The following is an 18,613-nucleotide window of genomic DNA, read 5'->3' on the forward strand; positions in this document are numbered from 1 at the left end:
GTTTTAATGTGAAAATCCACAATAAAGACCATATAATTAAGAAAGTGCAGCTGGGTGTGATGGTGCACACCTTTAGTCCCAGCATTTGGGAAGCAGAGTCAGGCAGATTTCTATGAGATTGGGGCCAGCCTAGTCTACATAGCAAGTTCCAGGCCAGCTGGAGCTATAGGGACACCTGTTTCAAGAAAAAAAAATTTAAATAAATAAACAAGTGCTACTATCACTGCTGCCTTTTCAATGCTTTATTTAAAAGATCTATTTACTCCAAGTTCTCACTGCTGGGAGATTAATTCAAAGATAATGTTCTAGTTACTTGAAATCACATTTTATCTAGCATACCAAGTATAACTAAATGCTTTTTGCTTAAAAAAAAAAAAAGAAAAAACCAAAAAGCAAATATTGGGATTCTGATACAAAATGAGTCTATGCACCTATGCTGTGCAATGCCTGCAGAGGTCAGAAGATGACATCAGATACCCTGAAACTGGAGTTACAGATGGCTATTCATTGCTATATGGGTGTTGGGATTTGAACCCAGGTCCTCTCTAAGAGCAGTCAGTACTCTTAACTGCTGATCCCTCTCTCCAATCCCTTATTTAGATCTTTTTGAGGCAGGGGTCTCAAAAAGCTGTAGCTCCAGCTGGCCAGGAATTTGCTGGGTAGACTAGGCTGGCCTGCATCTCACAGAGATCCTGCCTCTGCCTCCCAATTGTTGGGACAAAAGGCTGTGCCACCATGCCTGGCCTTCTATTATTATTATTATTTATTTGTTTGTTTGTCTGTCTTTTTGAGACAGGATCTCCCTGTAGCCTCAGCTGTCCTGGAACTCACTATGTAGACCAGGATGGCCTTGAACTCACAGAGATCTGCCTGCCTCTGCCTCCCGAGTGCTGGAATTAAAGGCGTGCACCACCACGCCTGGCTTAAATTTATATTTTAATAGTAAGGCACATGAAATAAATTATTCTGGGCACTCAAATATGAACACAGAAAAAGAGACAATATGGCTGTACTCTAAGCTTAAGATTTTCAAAACTCATAAACTTATTTGTTTAACTAATTTATCTTTACATCCACAATGTATGCTCCAGAAGGCATAGCTAATTGTTATTATACCTGTGGTCCCTATGGCGGTGCTCAAAACTATTTGTAAATGAGTAAATAAATCAGTGGTCTTACCTGATACTTGGGACACTGGTCTTTGACGTCAGAAGATAAAGTGATAGAACTATCCAAAGAAGATGAACTGTCTCCTCCAGGCTTTAGTTGGCAGCATTTCCCAAAGACTTTAACTTGAGCATCACTACAGAGCTTCTGAAATACAGACAGTATTCCCATTTACATTCCAGTAATTTTTCACCATATACAAACTTAAAAGCAGTATAAAAATTTTTAGAAAAAAACAAGGATGAAATAACTGGAAAGAATAACTTTAATATAATTTGGTACTCATTTTGCTCTATTTCCTCCAGTACTGTTTTGTAAACTTTGGTCGACAGATGTAACAACATTTGTGGCCTTAGCAGTGCACTGTTCTCACCAACATCGTTAAACCACAGGTATTTTCCACATTACATGGTCTACATTATATTCACTAATACAGACTTGGTAATCTATGGCAATTTTCAAATTATTTGGCCTCAAAATTCCTTCATGCTCTTACAAATTATTGAGAATCTCAAGTTAACAAATTGTATTGTTATAAAATAGTCGGGGGCTGGAGAGATGGCTCAGTGGTTAAGAACACTGGCTGTTCTTGCAGAAGACCTGGGTTCAAACCCCAGCACCTGCATGGCAGCTAACAACTATCCGTAACTCCAGTCCCAGGGGATCCAACAGCCTCTTTTGTCCTCCACGGGCATTGCACAGCACAGGTGCACTTACCTACACACAGGCAATACACACATACACATAACATAAAAATAATAAAAATTTTTTTTAAAGTTTTAAAAAAAATATTGTGTCAGGGCTGGTGAGATGGCTCAGTGAGTAGCAGTGCCTGCTGCCAAGCCTGATGACATTAGTTTAATTAATCCCCAGAACCTACACAGTGGAAAGAGAGAACTGACTCCTACAGATCTACACACATACAATAAAATAAAATGCAATAAAAATTTTAATTAATTAATGTTGGGTAAAGACTGTGAAAGTATGCAAGTAAAGAAAAAGGATGAGAGAGAAAAAAATCATGAGAAGAGAATAATGAAACATCAGCCCAGAAGATGGGCAGGGGGCTTAAAAAACCAGCACGAATCAAGATTTACAGGGCTGTTAAGATGAGGAAAGAAACAACAAACAAAAATAAGACTGCTAGCTGAGCGTGGTGGCGCACACCTGTAGTCCCAGCACTCGGGAGGCAGAGGCAGGTGGATCTCTGTGAGATCAAGACCAGCCTGGTCTACATAGTGAGTTCCAGGCCAGCTTGGGCTACAGGGAGACCCTGTTTCAAAAAGACTGCTGAATAGACATAAAATGAACAACATTAATCAAGGTAAACAGTAAAGCCGGGCATGGTGGCTCATGCCTTTAGTCCCAGCACTCTGGAGACAGAGACAGGTGGAGCACTGTGAGTTCAAGGCCAGCCTGGTCTACATAGTGAGTTATAGGTCAGCTGGTGCTACAGGGAGACCCTGTCTCAAAAACAGACCAAGACCAAAAAAAAAAAAAAAAAAAGATGAACAGTATAAACAGAGATCAGGCCCAATGATTTAGTAGAATACTACCAATCATAAAGAAACCCCCCAGTTTTTTTAATGTTTGATTAAAAAAAAAATCAAGATTATTGGTTAAAACACAAAGAAGGCATGCTCATCCCAACTACAGTTGCTTAGATTTCAACTGTCTTGATCATCTCCAATTCTATGGCTATTCAAACCAAAATACTACATTTATCGAGCATTTCTTCTTCCTCTTCACCATATTCAACTACTCTCTCTGAAGTAATGAAGGTGACTTTTTAAAATTCAAGTCAGGTATCTTCACAGGCTTCCCTTTGCATTTAGGACATAATCTAAACATTTAACCCAGACCCCCTAAGGCCTTGCGTAGTCTGGCCTGTCTCATCTCTGGTGGCTTCACCCTAGCTACTTTCCACACTACTATCACTCCAGCCGAGCTGAGCTTCTCTTATTTCCTTACTTTACTAAGCTCCTCAACCACTTTGCAGACTTTACATTTGCCAGTACTGCTACCAGAAATACCCATCCCTAATTCCACACCTTTCATTTCTTCAGATTTGTTTTAATTATACTTTTTAAGTAAGGCCCTCCATAAGGGGCCAAGAGTCAAGTTGATAAAAAACTTGATCCCTTACTATTGGCATCTTGTATTTTATAAGCTTCTTTCACATTATTTAATGATTTAGAATTATGTGTATGTTTATTTGTTCAGTATCTACCTGTCCTAATAGATGTCTAATTGTAGATACCAAGAGGACAGAGACTGCTAAATCGCCAAGTGCCTAATATTTTATAAACACTTAAGTAATCTATGCAAACGCTTTTTCTTCAAGTCTGGGAAGGGATAAGCAAGGTCTTTAGAAGCCTGAAGATTTTTAGTGATTAGAGGAACACTGTAAAGCCTGAAAGGAGTTGAACATCTTTTATGTGGCACTGTGGTGGATATTAAAAATGCATTTATAGGAAGGAAGCAGAACAAGACCAACACATCCAAGTTTTTCTCAAAAGACAAAAAATTTCAAATATAGCCAATTCTCAAAAAAAAAAAAAAAAGATCATCAATAGAAAATTCAACTAAGATGAAAAATTTCTCCAAAGTATTTTGGTTTCAATTAACGACTGAAATGTTAGCAGAAGATGACACCCTAAGTAAGGAAGAGGATGGAAAACACTCCAGACCTCTATTTCCCAATTCCTGGCCCAAGAGACTGTATCGTTACATCTTAAAGTGTAACAGCAGTAGCAACAGCTAGGTTCTCTTGGCTAACCATGCGAATGACCTACTGACTATGACTGCTAAGCTGGTCACAATGTATTTCAAAATATGGTGTTGAAAGTTTACAGAAAAGAGGTTCCAGCCTCTGCTCAGAGCAGGGGAAAGTATGTTCTCAAGACTGGAGAACTTTCTTTTATACCATCAGATAAATATTTTCACTTCTCTAGTCTCATGTTCCACAATTGCAAAATGAAAGGTATAGACTAGATACTTTATATGGCTCCCAGCACCTCAGGTCAAGTCTAACATCACAATCACATAAGGGAATAAATCTCAAACAAAAACAGCTTCTGGGCTAGATTAATAAGTAGCGCAAGCGCTTAAAAAAATTTCTCAAAATTAGGACTCTGAATTTTTTTAAATTATTTTATTTATTATTTTTATTTTATGTGTATGAGTAATAATTGCCTGCATGTGTGTAAGTGCACCCATGTCATGCAATCCCTGCGAAGACCAGAACTGGAGTTACAGATGGTTGTTAGCCATCATGTGGGGGCTGGGAATCAAACCTGAGTCCTCTGCAAAAGCAGTCAGTGCTCTTAACCGCTGAGACATCTCTCCAGCCATGGGAATGTTTTATACTAACAAAGATACCATAGTTGAAACCATAATTTCTTAAATTACTGAGAGACCCAGTATTAAACTGCAAACAACAACACGATGCTCACTGATACTGATGAGTCCTCACTTTTCCTCGGAACACTGGAGTCAAACAATACATTTCTCCCTCGTCTTTCACAGTCTTGATAAATGATCAGTCGAATTTGGCTTGGGTCAAACTCTGGCAAGGGCCAGCTTGAAGAAAAAAAGAAAAATTTCAGAGTTAAATAAATATTCCATATATATTCTTATAACTAAAATATTATCCAACAGAGCCAAAAACTATATCATCACTGAAGAACATATGGTGATCTTTACATAAAATATTACTATTTAAGGCTAAAAAGTTACACAGGTATGGCCTTTTACATTAAAATGTAAAACTACTATTGTCAATACATAAAATATAGCCAATCTGTACAGAGAGTTAACTGAATAAGCGTATATAAGCACAACTTACTAATAAAAATATGTTGATTTCATGCGTAAATGATACGGTTAACTCATATTTTAAAAATAAAATTATTTTTTTTCAGTATGAAATGAAAAAACAAAACTTTTTAGTTAAACAACAATGAAAGACTTATAAGACATTAACAAGTTAAGAAAACAGCAATCAATTATGATAGAATTTCATATGATGTGAACAAAAAAATTAGTACCATCTCCTTAGCAAACAGTACATACAAAGCAAACAGACACACAGAGATGCAGAATCTAGGAAAAATGAAGTAAGTCCCAGAAATCCCATTCCACAAAAGTTTGCCACCATAGACAATGTTCACAGTAGCACTATTCTTTTAAATATTTTCTTTATTATTTTTATTTTTGTGTATAAGTATATTGCCTGTGTGTGTTAAGTATACTTGGGTCATGCAATACCTGTGGAGGTCAGAAGAGGGCATCAGATCCCCTGAAACTGGAGTTACAGATTGTTAGCCACATGTGGGTGCTAGGATTTGAACCTGGGTCCTCTGCAAGAGCACTCAGTGTTCTTAACCACTGAGCCATCTCTCCAGCCCCAGTAGCACTATTCTCTTTTTGGTCTTTTTGAGACAGGGTCTCCCTGTAGTCCCAGCTGGCCTGGAATTCACTATGTAGACCAGGCTGGCCATGAACTCACAGAGATCTGCCTGCCTCTACCTCCCAAGTGCTAGGACTACAGGTGTGTGCCACCACACCCAACAGTAGCACAATTCTTAACAGTTAAAAGATAAAAGCAATGAAAATGTTCACTGAACAGGGGCTGGAAAGATGGCTCAGTGGTTAAGAACACTGGTTGTTCTTGCAGAAGGCCAGGGTTTGAATCCCAGCACCCATATGGCAGCTAACAACGGTCTGTAACTCCAGTCCCAGGGGATTCGACAGCCTCTTCTGTCCTCTGTGGGCACTGCACAACACGGGTGCACTTGCCTACATGCAGGCAATACACATATACACATAAAATAAAAATAAAATTTTTTTAAAAAGTTAAAAAAAGAAAATGTTCATCGACAGTAGAATGGTTAAATACTACATAATAAATACAAAACAATGTCAATTGTAGGCCAAAACAGGGACATAGTTAGCAAAGTAGACACAATAAAAGCTAGTGCAGTTTCTATTTGCCTAAAGGTTAAAACCAGGTACCATTCAGTCTGAGAATACATAGCTAGTTTTTTAAATTAAAGAAAAGGAAAGGAAAAATAGGCTGCAGGCAGTAATCTAATTATGCCCAGCCCATTGTCCTCTTTCAGTGCACTCCATAAACTTTAGAAAGACAAAGGAGGAGGGGAGGGAACTGATACCCTTAAAGTTTAGAGAGTGGCTAGCTCAAGGAGCCAGTAAAAGTGCACCAGGAAGGGACATACCAGGTGGACTTGGGGCGATAATTATGCTGTATATTTTAGTGTTGATATTAGACAGTGCTTATGTAGATCTTTCACTCATAGCATATAATTTTAAAAATCATAGCACATTTCTTTTATGGACTTCTATACATGCATTAAATCTTACAATTTAAAGATTAATATCTGTGTTAGAGATCGATGGAAGTCTTTCCCTAGACACACACACATGCCAAACCAGACATCCATCCTTACATAACACTGACTTACACTGAATTACTTTCGTAGAATAATACACTACGAAAAAGCAGGCCAACATAGGATGAAAATCAAAGCGATCTCACAGAAACCAATACAGAAAAAATGTTCTAGAGAAAAAAATACAGTGGCAATCACTAAAAAGCATTCTCTAGCTTTGGAAACAAGTCACTAGTGGCCACAGTAAGAACATTCTAAAGTGTAAAGAGAACAGAAGTCAGGCTGTAGAAAACTGAAGAGAGAAAAGCAGAAAAAACAGGTAAGTGTCAAGGAAAGGAGTGAACAGTGACAGGTATTTTGTTATTAAGAAAGGCACATCTTGGGGCTGAAGAGCTGGATCAGTGGTTAAGAGCACTGGCGGCTCTTGCAGAGGACCTGGGTTCAAATCTCAGCACCCACATGGTGGCTAACAACTGTTCGTAACTCCAGTTCCAGGGAATTTGATGCCTTCTTCTGTCCTCCATGGGCATTGTATGACATGGATGGACTTACACACATGTAGGCAAAACATTCATATACATAAAATAAAAACAAACACATCAAAAAAAATTTTTTTAAAGAAGAAAGGTACATCTTGGGACTAAAGAGATGGCTCAGCAGTTAAGAGCACTGGCTGCTCTTGCAGAGGACCTGGATTTGATTTCCAGCACCAATATGGTGGCAAGCTGTCCATAACTTCAGCTCCAGGGGATCTGATGCCCTCTTCTGACCTCTGCGGGCATTACACTACACGGGTGCACTTACACACATGCATGCAAAATATTCACACACATAAAAAGAAATAAAAAATATTTAAAAACTAAAAAAAAAAAAGACATCTGAACATGTTTACATACTAATTCAGACTTTGAGGGGAATGGGAAAAAAATTCAGACCTCTGAAGAAACAGAGGAGAGATTAGAGTACTGGTCTCAGTCATTTAGCTAGTACCAACTTCAAAACAAAAAGTAACTCTTAGTTGGGCACTTGCCTTTAATCCCAGCACTTGGGAGGCAGAGGCAAGTGGATCTCTGTGAGTTCAAGGTCAACCTGGTCTACATAGTGAATTCCAGGCTAGCTGTGGTTACAAGGAGACCCGGTCTCGAAAAGATCAAAAAAAGTAACTCTTGTATTAGAATGGAAAGGATGGACACAATAGATATTTGTGGTACAGGGTGTTAAAAAAAAAAAAGCGCAGTGCTTGTTGGAAAGAAATTACAGTGACTAGGAATGGTAAGATTTCTGAGCAATGCTGTAAGCCTCTGCAAGGTTGAAGATTATAACAACAGAACTGGCCACAAACTACTCAGGTGATTTTTCTTTTGACAGGCACTCCAGGTGCTTGAATCTGGATCAGACAGAGATAAAGGATATTGATAGATAAATGTCAAGAGAGATAAGAAAGAAAAAAACAGACCCTGAAGATGGAACAGAAAACTGAAAGAATACAGCTGAAATGAAGGATCTCCACGTGGATCCTGGACGACGTAAAGTAGGAAAGGTAGTTAAGAGAAGTGAGAACAGTGAGAAGTGGAGGCAGAACAGTCAAAGTGCTAAAAAGGGATGAGAGGAAGATGGGTACAGACAGCATCAGAGAGGAAGAGCAAGCCTGTGGTACAGTGCTGTTAAGAAGCCAAGGAAGGTGATGGGAGGAGAAGTACACAGAAGCCCAGTCTGCAGAAAGGCTCAACTTCATAAAGACTAGAAGTACCCATGAAATTCAGACTTTGATGGGCTTGGTACTCTTCCTGGGGAATCGTCAAATAACAATGCACTGAAAAGAGCTGAGTAAACAAGGTAACAAGTATATAAAATTCTAAGGTTTACCTGTGAAAAAGATACAGGAAATAAATAACTGAATGTAAGTTTTGAAATAAAATGCAAGCCTAAACAGTTGATAAGAAATTGGATTTATCTTGAACAACTCAGACATAAGGTAACTCCGAAGTACACAGAAAAGGTGAGGCTGTGAGGCTTTTCTCTTAAAAGACAAAGGTATGTGGCTATGAAATTACAGAACTGTATAAAGAAGAAGAGTACATATTTAAGATTTATTTCTCTACAGTAAGAGGATGGAACAGAAAAAGAGTTTAATGGAAGGTAGAGGAAAACGGTGAAATAATGTTCCAGAAAGTTACGAGCACCCAAAGCAGTGAGACCTCCAATGAACAGAAGACTATATTTAAAGAGATCAGGGGTAGAAATAACCTATAAATGAAAATTATAGATGGGCGTGCAGGTGGCAGGAATACAATGCAGCACTGAAATGTGACTGTTTCTGTTTTATCTACAAAGTAGACATATTTAGATGCATATATGAGGTGGGTGGCCTACACCAGAATAAAGGGCTTAAGGTATAAAAGTCTAATGAAACTGTGAAAGAAAATGGGGAACATGCTAACGCAAGAATGCAGAGGTACAGTGAGGTCACAGAGAAGGCACAGCTGAATCAGGAGCTTGAGGCCAGCGGAGATCCACAATGAGTCCTAACTTTCCAAAGATACGACGGAAAAGTGACAGCAAGAAAGCAGCCAGAATGGAGCGGACAGAACAAAGCAAACAAGCCGTAGTCTCCTTTGACTGCTCACGCAGTTTCACTACTCCCAATTCTCTTTACATAATAATGGAAATTAACTGTAAATTCTGAAATCTATAGATACATGAAATCGACTAAAAATTTTAGTCAAAAGTTTCCTAATTACATTTGAACCACACTAGAACATGTTAGAAAATAGTATCTCCCAAAGGCACCTTTAATATGAAAACAAGTTTAAATGTTAACAATCACTCAAAATGTATTCATTTCATTAAGGAATGAAAGTGGTAAAAGAAAAGCAACGGTTAAAATTACCTACCTGAAGTTACTGCTCTAGACAGAACTCCCCATATAATAATGCCTGTGCTGCGCCCCCTGCCCCTGCCCCCGTACTGTGATCACCAGAATTCACTTGTGCTCAGCACTCAAATTGTTTAGAATGGTCTCTCACTGTACTAGAACCTAAGCCTTCTGACATCTAAGCCAAATGATTTCCAATCCATTATGCTGCTTTTTTGTTTGTTTTTTGTCTTTTTGAGACAGGGTCTCCCTGTAGTCCCAGCTGACCTGGAACTCACTATGTAGACCAGGCTGGCCTCAAACTCACAGAGATCACCTGCCTATGCCTCCTAAACACTGGAATTAAAGGCGTGCACTATCACACTCAGCTTGTGAAAAACTTTAAAACACTATAGCTATTATGTTCAGTATAACATTAAACATTGGTAAAATGTGTTCAGCAATGAATCTTAAACTAGTTTAAGACTCTACAACAGATGTTATAGTTTATGTCAGCTTATATGCTCTGTATGTTTTTTCAATCTGACACATTGAAAGATGTTAACAGAAAATAAACATGCTAGAATAGATGCTCCCTTCTCACACACTGATACTGTACCTCTGAAGACCATCTTAATTACTAAAATGCACCTAAGTCATGCATTGTTAATGGGTAAGACAGCTTCCAGAAGGGTAAGTTTGTTCTCAGTAGGAAGGTGGGACAAATCAATATCAAATATTAAATAGACTGTGACCTTTCAAAGGGCCATTGTACATAAACAAACATACAGTATTATCTGTTGCATCAAAATTTCCTGGTCAAGAGACAAGGTGAATAAGGGAAAGGCATTTTAAGGAGTTCTTTGGGGGGATGATAGTGGGGAAAAGAGAAAAACAGTGAGCTAAATAGTAGCTTTCATCTCAACACATTAATAATTGTCACCCTTACAAAAGTATTTAAATAATTCATCTTTTTCTTTCTACTAGACCAATTCTGCTTCATCAATCTTAAAACGGAATCTTACGCACCTATAAATAGTACCACCTGATCTCTCCAGTACCCTTCTTTCCTTTGATTATCCATACGTTTTCACTACTGTTAAGCATCAGAGTTTTATTATATAGCACACTAATTACACATTCAGTCGTTCTTTGTCAATGATAGAGTGTCAATTCTGTGCCTAGCAAAGCTAATCATTCTTTCCTGATCCTTATTTGCCACCACCTGGAATGGAAACTGCATGATGCAGACCACCTCTAAGAAAGCACTAACAGGAGCTGGAGAGATGGCTCAGTGGTTCAGGGCACTGGCTGCTCTTGCAGAGGACCCGGGTTCAGTTCCCAACATCCACATGGTGGCTACAACCATCTGTAACTCCAGTTCCAGGGGATCTGACACCCTCTTCTGGCCTTTGCAGGCTTTGCATGACACCTGTGCACTTACATAAGGGTGGGCAAAATACTCATACACACAATAAAAATAAAAACAAATTTAAAAAGAAACCACTAACAAACTATGTTCCTACATGAAATGGAGAAAGAGAAGAACCAAGTTTCAAAAGCTATGCATGTAGAATTAGTGAGCTCCTCCCCCTCTCAAACTTATCAAGTATTGAAAAACATTCTGGGTTTGGTGATGAGTGAAGGATGAAAGAAAATGTGGAAAAAGGGAAGAAAAGGAAAGAGAGATACTAAAGTAGGTTGCAAATGCTAAACAAAAAGCTTTCACAATATAACACCAACATGCCAAGAACTACCACCAACAGAACCCAAAAGCACCACATCTAACATCAGAATTATTTTCTATACATGGACAAAGCTTTCAAAATTTCAAAAGAGCTCATGGGCAGATTCTGCATTAAAGAAATCTGCAGGAGGGGCTGAGATGGCTCATTGATTAAGAGCACTGGCTGCTCTTGCAGAGGACTTGGGCTTGATTCCCAGCACCCAAATGGGAGCTAAAAACTGTTCAAAACTCTAGTTCCAGGGGATCCGGTGTCCCCTTCTGACCTCCATGGGCATTGCATGACACAGGTTCACTTACATACAAGCAGGCAATACATTCATACACATAAAATTAAAATTAAAGACAAAACAACAACAACAACAACAACAACAACAACAAAAAAAAAAAACCTAACTAGGCCGGTCATGGTAGTGCACGCCTTTAGTCCCCCAGCACTTGGGAGGCAGAGGCAGGCGGATCTCTATGAGTTCACAGCCAGCCAGCCAGCTCGCTCTACATAGTGAGTTCCAGGCCAGCTGGTGCTACAGGGAGACTCTGTCTCAAAAAGACCAAAAAAATAAAAATTGAAATTAAAATAAAATAAATGGAAATCTGCAGGTGATGCATGGTGGTGCATACCTCTAATCCTAGCACTAGGCAACAGAGGCAAAGGCAGGCAGATCTCTTTCAATTTGAGGCCAGTCTGGTTTACACAGCAAGTTCCAGGTCAGTCAGGGATACACAATGAGAAAAGAAGAAAAAAAGAATCTGCTGCAAATTTGTCCGTTTTGACATGCATCTTTGAAAACAGCCACCACACCTTTCCGCTGTGCTCCCTTCACTTCCTACGGCTGACAGCTCTGTTCCAATGGTCTAGGCTTAAATCTACTTCAGTCTGCTTTCACCTTTTCCTTTTCTTCTGAGTTTCCCCAAAATTTTATTCTTTACCTTTATGCTACTTAACTATCACCCAAGTATCATGACAAAACTTAAATTTGTCAGAGAAATGTTACTTTCTTTATAATCTATTTTCCCCATACCTATTGCCATATAAAATTTGTATCTTTCTTTACAGAGTATCTCCTTACTCTGTTTCTAGCTGTCTATTCCCAACATTTTGTTAAGGATGCCAAACAATAACTGATTCCTCCAGGTAACTTTCTGAGTCTGTAGCTTAATGGTCTCTTTCTCCTATTTTATGTTTTTGGTTTTTGTTTTTTTTTTTTGTGGGGGGGGGGGGTCTTTTTGAGACAGGGTCTCCCTGTAGCCCCAGCTGTCCTGGAACTCACTATGTAGACCAGGCTGGTCTTGAGCTCAAAGAGGTCTGCCTGCCTCTGTCTCCCCAGTGCTGTGAGTAAAGGCGTGTGCCACCACACCCGGCCACCCAGCCTTGAGGTGTTTTGTTTTTTCTTCAGCCCCATTCTTATTTATCTTGGACAAGACTTTTTAAGGATTTTTTTTTTTTTTAAAGACAGGATCTCCCTGTAGCCCCAGCTGACCTGGAACTCAGTATGTAGATCAGGCTGGCCTTGAACTTACAGAGATCTGCTTGCCTCTGCCTAAGGCATAGGCCACATTCTGCACTTAACTAGGCATGGTGGCGCAGGCCTTTAATCCCAGCACGGGGGAGACAGAAGCAGGCAGATCTCTGTAAATTCAAGGCCAGCCTAGTCTACATACTGAGTTCCAGGCCAGCTGGAGCTAAATGGAGACCTACCCTGACACAAAAATAGAAAAATAATAAATAAATAAATAAATAAAGAAATAAATATATAGTCACTGGATAATGGTCAAATCTTCTAGATGACTTAGCACAGAAGCAGGGGCTAGCCCAATTATCAGATTGGAAACCTTCTATCACTGCAACTCTACCACACAGCAAATGCAGTATTTTCATTTGCTGAACAATGAATTACCTGACCACCTAATTCCCAGAACACAGTGACATCAAAACAAAAGCCAAGAGCATAAAAAAAGTCAAGTCTTACAAAGAATAAAGGAAGGAATGTGATTAACAGTGGGGAAGGCAGGCCAATCTTGCAACTCTCCCAATAGTAGCAACCATGTAGCACAATTAAGTTGTCTGGCTTCCTGATTATTACAGAGTTTGCACTACTATCAGGAAATACACAGTTTAAAGAAATGTTTACCAAGGCACACACAGTAACTCACAATTATAATCCCAGCACTCAGGAAGCTAAGACAGAAGGATTGCCAAGAGTCTGATGTCAACCTGGGCTACACAGTAAATTCTAGGCTGGCCTGGAATCCTGTCTCAGAAAAACAAGTAAACCAACAAACAAACCAGGTAGGGATCTAGGTCAGTTGGTAGAATGCTTGCCTAACATGCCCTAGCACTCTATAAATCCAATGTGGTATCCTCTGTCCATAATCTCACCACTTTAGAAGTGAGGGGAGGAGATCAGAAATTCAAAGTTATTTCCCAAGTTCAAAACCAGTCTGGGATACAGGAGACCCTGACAGTGATGTCAAAAACTTAGAAGAAGATTAAGACAAAGAAGAACAGAAAAAAAAAATGTTTAAAAGAAAGTTAATTTTGTCAACAGCAGAAATCTCTACCACACTGAAAAGTAATTAATCACTAATACCCAAGTTAAAAAAAAAGACACAAGGAATGTAATACAACCTTAATTAAGGTAGATAAATTCAAATCCATGTCTGTAAAATTTAAAAACAACATTAATTATGTAAATAACTGAATGATCAACATGCTAATATAATATTAATTTACAAGTTACTTGTTGATTTCTAATTCACTCATAAATATGTTCAAAGGATTCATACACAAAACACCCTACTTTCCAAATACCTGCAGTAGATATTCCTGTATAGACATGAGAAACAAAGCAATGAAAGGCAAAAAAATCATTAAGACACTCATACACCCAGAACTAATATATAACATTTAAAATTTTTTATTTTGGATACACTTCTCTAAAACAGTCTCAAGAGTTCTTCAAGCCCAGAATGGTAGCACATGCCTATAATTTCAGAATTCTGGAGGCTGAAGCAGGGAGTTAAGAGTTTGAGACCAGTCTGGGCTAGACAGCAAATTTCAGGCTAACCAGTAAGACCACACGTCCAACAAAATAAAAAATAAGTTCTTCTAATAATTAAAAATTACCATAACTTTTAATAAAATAAGTATATCTGGGGCTGGAGAGATGGCTCACAGTTAAGAGCACAGGCTGTTCTTTAAGAGGCCCTAGGTTCGATACCCAGCATCTGCATGGTGACTAACAACCATTTCTAACTCCAGTTCCAGGGGATTCAACACCCTTTTCTGACCTCACTGGCAATGTACAACATAGGTGCACCTACCTATATGCAGACAATACACACATATACATAAAACAGAAAAGTAATGAAATAAAAAAATTTGTATATCTAACACCTTAGGATTTAAATTTTTCTTCATGCATTTTAAAGCTTGATTTGGGGTGGATTATTCTAAATGAGTGCTTTGCCTACATGTAGGTAAGTGCATCACATGCAGTGCAGTGGATGCAGAGGCCAGAAGAGGGCATTGTATCCTCTGAAAATGCAGTTATGGATGGTTGTTAGCTGTCATGTGGGTGTTGGAGACCAAGCATGGGTCCTCTATAAGGGTAGGCAGTGTTCTTAACTGCTGAACCATCTCTCCAGCCCTAGACCTTAGGTGGTTTTGTGTTAGCACATTTTAAAATAGCATCTCTAATTAAGTTGTACATTAGTGGCACCCTATCTCCCTTAAGCAGTTCCACTTTGCAAAATCCCTAAAAATTCCAGTTATGCACAACTACTACATCAGTTTAATAATAGCAATGAACCATACTCATCTGAAACCACAAGATTGTCAGGTGATATAACAAGAATGAACTTAACTCAAAGCCTCTCCATGCTGCAATACAGAAAAGCTAAATTCTAGCAACAGAACCATGGGGCACTAGGTGTCATTAAGAAATCTCAGGCCAGGGACAAAACCTATTTTTGCAAAAGGCTGTATCTACCCAGTGCTACAGTCTCACAAGGAACATTCTGCTTTTCTGTTCCACTGAAGAGTCTAGGATTTTACATAAGTAAATTATATTGGCTTCAATTCTTTTATCTACATATGACTAAGAGAAAATGAATCTAAATTTTCTGTAAACTATGCCCTGTCCTGGCAGCTTTTACAGACAAAGAACGCCAATCATATTTAGTTTGTTGTGGATTTTTATAAGGTACTTGTGTTAGCTTTTGTGGGTTCTTCATGACAAGGGAAGTGAGGAGAGGGAATAAAAGTAAAGAAGAGAAGGGAGAGGGAGAAGATTGAGGGAGAGGAGGAAGAGTAGAAAGAGAAAGGGGAGGAGCAGAGGGAAAGAGATGGAGAGAGGAAGAGGGGGAAGGAAGATGTGGAGAGGAGAAGGGGAAAGGGGAAAAGAAGGAAGGGGAACAGGGAGAGGGGAGGAAAGCAGAGGAAAAGAGGAGGAAGGGAGAGAGAGGAGGAAAGGAAGGGGAGATGAAGAGAAGGAAAGGGGGAGAGGACGGAGAAAAGAAAGGCAAAGGAGACGGAACAAGGGAAGGGCTAAGATACCCACAAAGACTTGCCCCTACCTCCTAAAGTTTTTAGTACCTAGCCTCATAATACTTGAGCCTTTCTGGAGGACACTTTATATACAGTGCTTTCACTCAGTGTGCTGGATAGCTTTGGTGTCAACGTGACACACCTGGGTTGAGGGAGCCTCAACTTGGGAATTGCCTTCATTGGACTGGCCTGTGGCCATGTCTGTGGGGCATCTTCTTGATTGTTGAGTGATGTGGAAGGGCCCAGCCCACTGTGGGTGGTGCTATTCGTGGGCAGGAGGGCCTGTGTTGCATAAGAAAGCAAGCTGAGCAGGGGTCAGGGGAGCTAGTCAGTAAACAGCATTCCTCCATGGCCAGTGCTCCAGCTCCTGCCTCCAGGTTCCTGCCCTGAGTTCCTACCTTTGGCTTCCTGATGAACTGTGACCTGGGAGATATTAGCTGAATAAATCCTTTCCTCCACAAGTTGGTATCGGTCAGAATATTTTGTTACAGCAACAGAGACACACACTAGGACAGAAAATGGTACCACAGAGTGGGGCATTACTGTGACAGACCTGACTTCCAGTGTTTTTAGGAGGATTGTGGAAGCATTTGGAACTTTGGGCTAGAAAAGCCATTGAGTGCTTAGAGTTTGTTGCTGTGGAGCTTGAACTGTTATGATGAAAGAGCTGTAAATGATGGAGGCCTGGCTTATGAAGCTTCAAAGGGAAGCAGAGACTATCAGGGCTGTTTTTGTGACATTTTTAATGGAGAATCTGTGGGTTCTGGTCAGCTGGGGCTGAAGAATCAGCTGTGATTAAGAAGAGATCAGAACCTGAAGCAAAACCTTTGCTTTACTGAGACAACTAATGTTGGTTAGCTGGAGTTGAAAAATCAGCTGTAAGTAACAAGAGACCAACATCACCATGGTGAAATCTGAGAAGTATTTCCTCAGGGTCCACACACAGAAGCTGTGGTCAAGAGGGGGCCCAAGCCTCCATCTCTAGCTGGAAGCAGGACTTAGTAATGTGTAAGAGTCTCCTGCATGGTTCTGGTGTTGAAAGTGTGAAGGGGTCACAGACAGCAGCTAAGGCTTGACACACTGAGAGGCCAGGAAAGGCCATAGGTGAAAGTGTAGCTTCAGATGCAGTGAAGACCTCAGGTTGAAGGGGTCATGGAGAGAATCTGAGGTGTTGCACCCCAAGGGGCAAGAAGAGGCCATTGGTGAGGGTGTGGTTTCAGTTTCAGTGGAGACCCCAGCTTTTTGGAGATGCTGGGACCATGGGATGACCACTAAGGACAGCAGTAGGTATGGAATGGGGCTGGCCTGGGTCTGTGAGACGAGCTCTGTGTGTTGTGGATGGCAGAGTCAAAGAAGTAGAGCTGCCAGAATCCTTTGGAGCCTAGAAGACTGTGAGTGAATCCCAGATGTCCAGCCTTGAGCTACATTGCTGGACTTTGGTTTGGCTTAGGTGTGCCTGATTCTTCTCTTTGAACTAAGATAGTACTTGTTTTGGATTTTATAGAAGCCCACCCAGTTAAGAGACTTTTAAAAGAGACTAAGGACTTTTTTTGTGTGTGTGTCTTTTTTGAGACAGGGTTTCCTTGTAGCCCCAGCTGTCCTGGAACTCACTATGTAGACCAGGCTGGCCTTGAACTCACAAAGATCCACCTGCCTCTGCCTCCCAAATGCTGGGATTAAAAGCATGCACCACCACGGCCAGCCAAGACTAAGTACTTTTAAGTGTTTGGGTTCTTTAAGGACTGTGGGGCTTTTAAGGTTGTATTGTCTTATGTTGTGATAGTAACATCATATCTTGGGAACAAGAATTGGAAAGGTTATGGTTTACTAGTGATGTGTTTGTGTGTCAAGTTGACAAGGGGTCAATTGTGCTGGCTAGCTTTAGTGTCAACTTGACACACCTGGGTTGAGGGAGCCTTAATTAGGGAATTTCCTCCATAGGACTGGCCTATGGCCATGTCTGTGGGGCATCTTCTTGATTGTTGAGTGATGTGGGAGGGTCCAGCCCACTGTGGGTGGTGCTATCCCTGGGCAGGTGGGCCTGTGTATAAGAAAGCACACTGAGGAGGGGCCAGGGGAGCAAGCCAGTAAGCAGCACTCCAGCTCTTGCCTCCAGGTTCTTGCCCCAAGTTCCTACCTTGGGCTTCCTGATGAACTGTGACCTGGGAGATGTAAGGTAAATAAACCCTTTCCTAAGTTGGTATTGGTCAGAGTGTTTGTTACAGCACCAGAGAGACAAACTAGGACACTCGGTAAGAGCAGCCCTACAGCCTGGGAGGGTGGATTTGGACCTCCATCAGGGTAGCAGCTCGGAGCTCAGCAGACCACCAGAGAGTGCCGGGTTCTGGCCTCCCTTCTGGCCTCCAACAACTGGAGGGCCTGAGAACACAGGGGACATACCAACAGCCCCTGGCTCCTGACTCCATGTGGTGGTGAGCTTCCCCTAATTGCGCCATACCATCTCCCTACCAGGGATTTTGTGAGGCCCCTTCCCAAGGCCCCAGGGCAGATCTGGCTTTGGTAGGCTAAGACTGAGATCCTAGCAGCCGCCCGAGAGGGTGGGTTTAGACCTCCATTGGTGTAGCAGCTGGGATCTCAGCAGACCATCAGACAGTGCCAAGTTCTGGCCCCCTCTGGCCCCACTCTGGCATAGGGTTGACAACGCCCAGAACTGCCTGAGAGAGCATGGATCCTGCCTCCACGTGGTAAAGGAAGCCTGAGTGTACCTGACTGGAACCTGAATTGGGCTTCTGTGGGTACCCCTCAATAGCTGATCTGAAGCCATCAGTTCCCTCCAAAATAAATCTGAGAGAACCTGAACCCTGTACCAACCAGCTTTACATAACCAAGAAAGAAAGGATCTAGGCACCCTGATAATACAAACAGAA

The 18,613-nt window shown here is 40.7% G+C and overlaps 1 protein-coding gene across 2 annotated transcripts in view; it reads right to left on the bottom strand.

Moving 5' to 3' along the window:
- Positions 1-18,613, bottom strand: part of Fnip1 (folliculin interacting protein 1) — a 112,963-nt gene that overhangs the window by 64,684 nt on the left and 29,666 nt on the right. For both annotated transcript variants that reach the window (XM_008849305.3, XM_008849304.3), the window contains exons 2-3: positions 4,623-4,749; positions 1,180-1,314 (exon numbers count right to left, since the gene is read on the bottom strand). In XM_008849305.3, the coding sequence (XP_008847527.1) occupies positions 1,180-1,314; positions 4,623-4,749 (262 nt within the window). The remainder of the gene's footprint in view (positions 1-1,179; positions 1,315-4,622; positions 4,750-18,613) is intronic.

Source organism: Nannospalax galili, unplaced genomic scaffold (assembly GCF_000622305.1).
Source record: "Nannospalax galili isolate Female #2095 unplaced genomic scaffold, S.galili_v1.0 scaffold424, whole genome shotgun sequence".
NCBI classification, from domain to species: Eukaryota; Metazoa; Chordata; class Mammalia; order Rodentia; family Spalacidae; genus Nannospalax; species Nannospalax galili.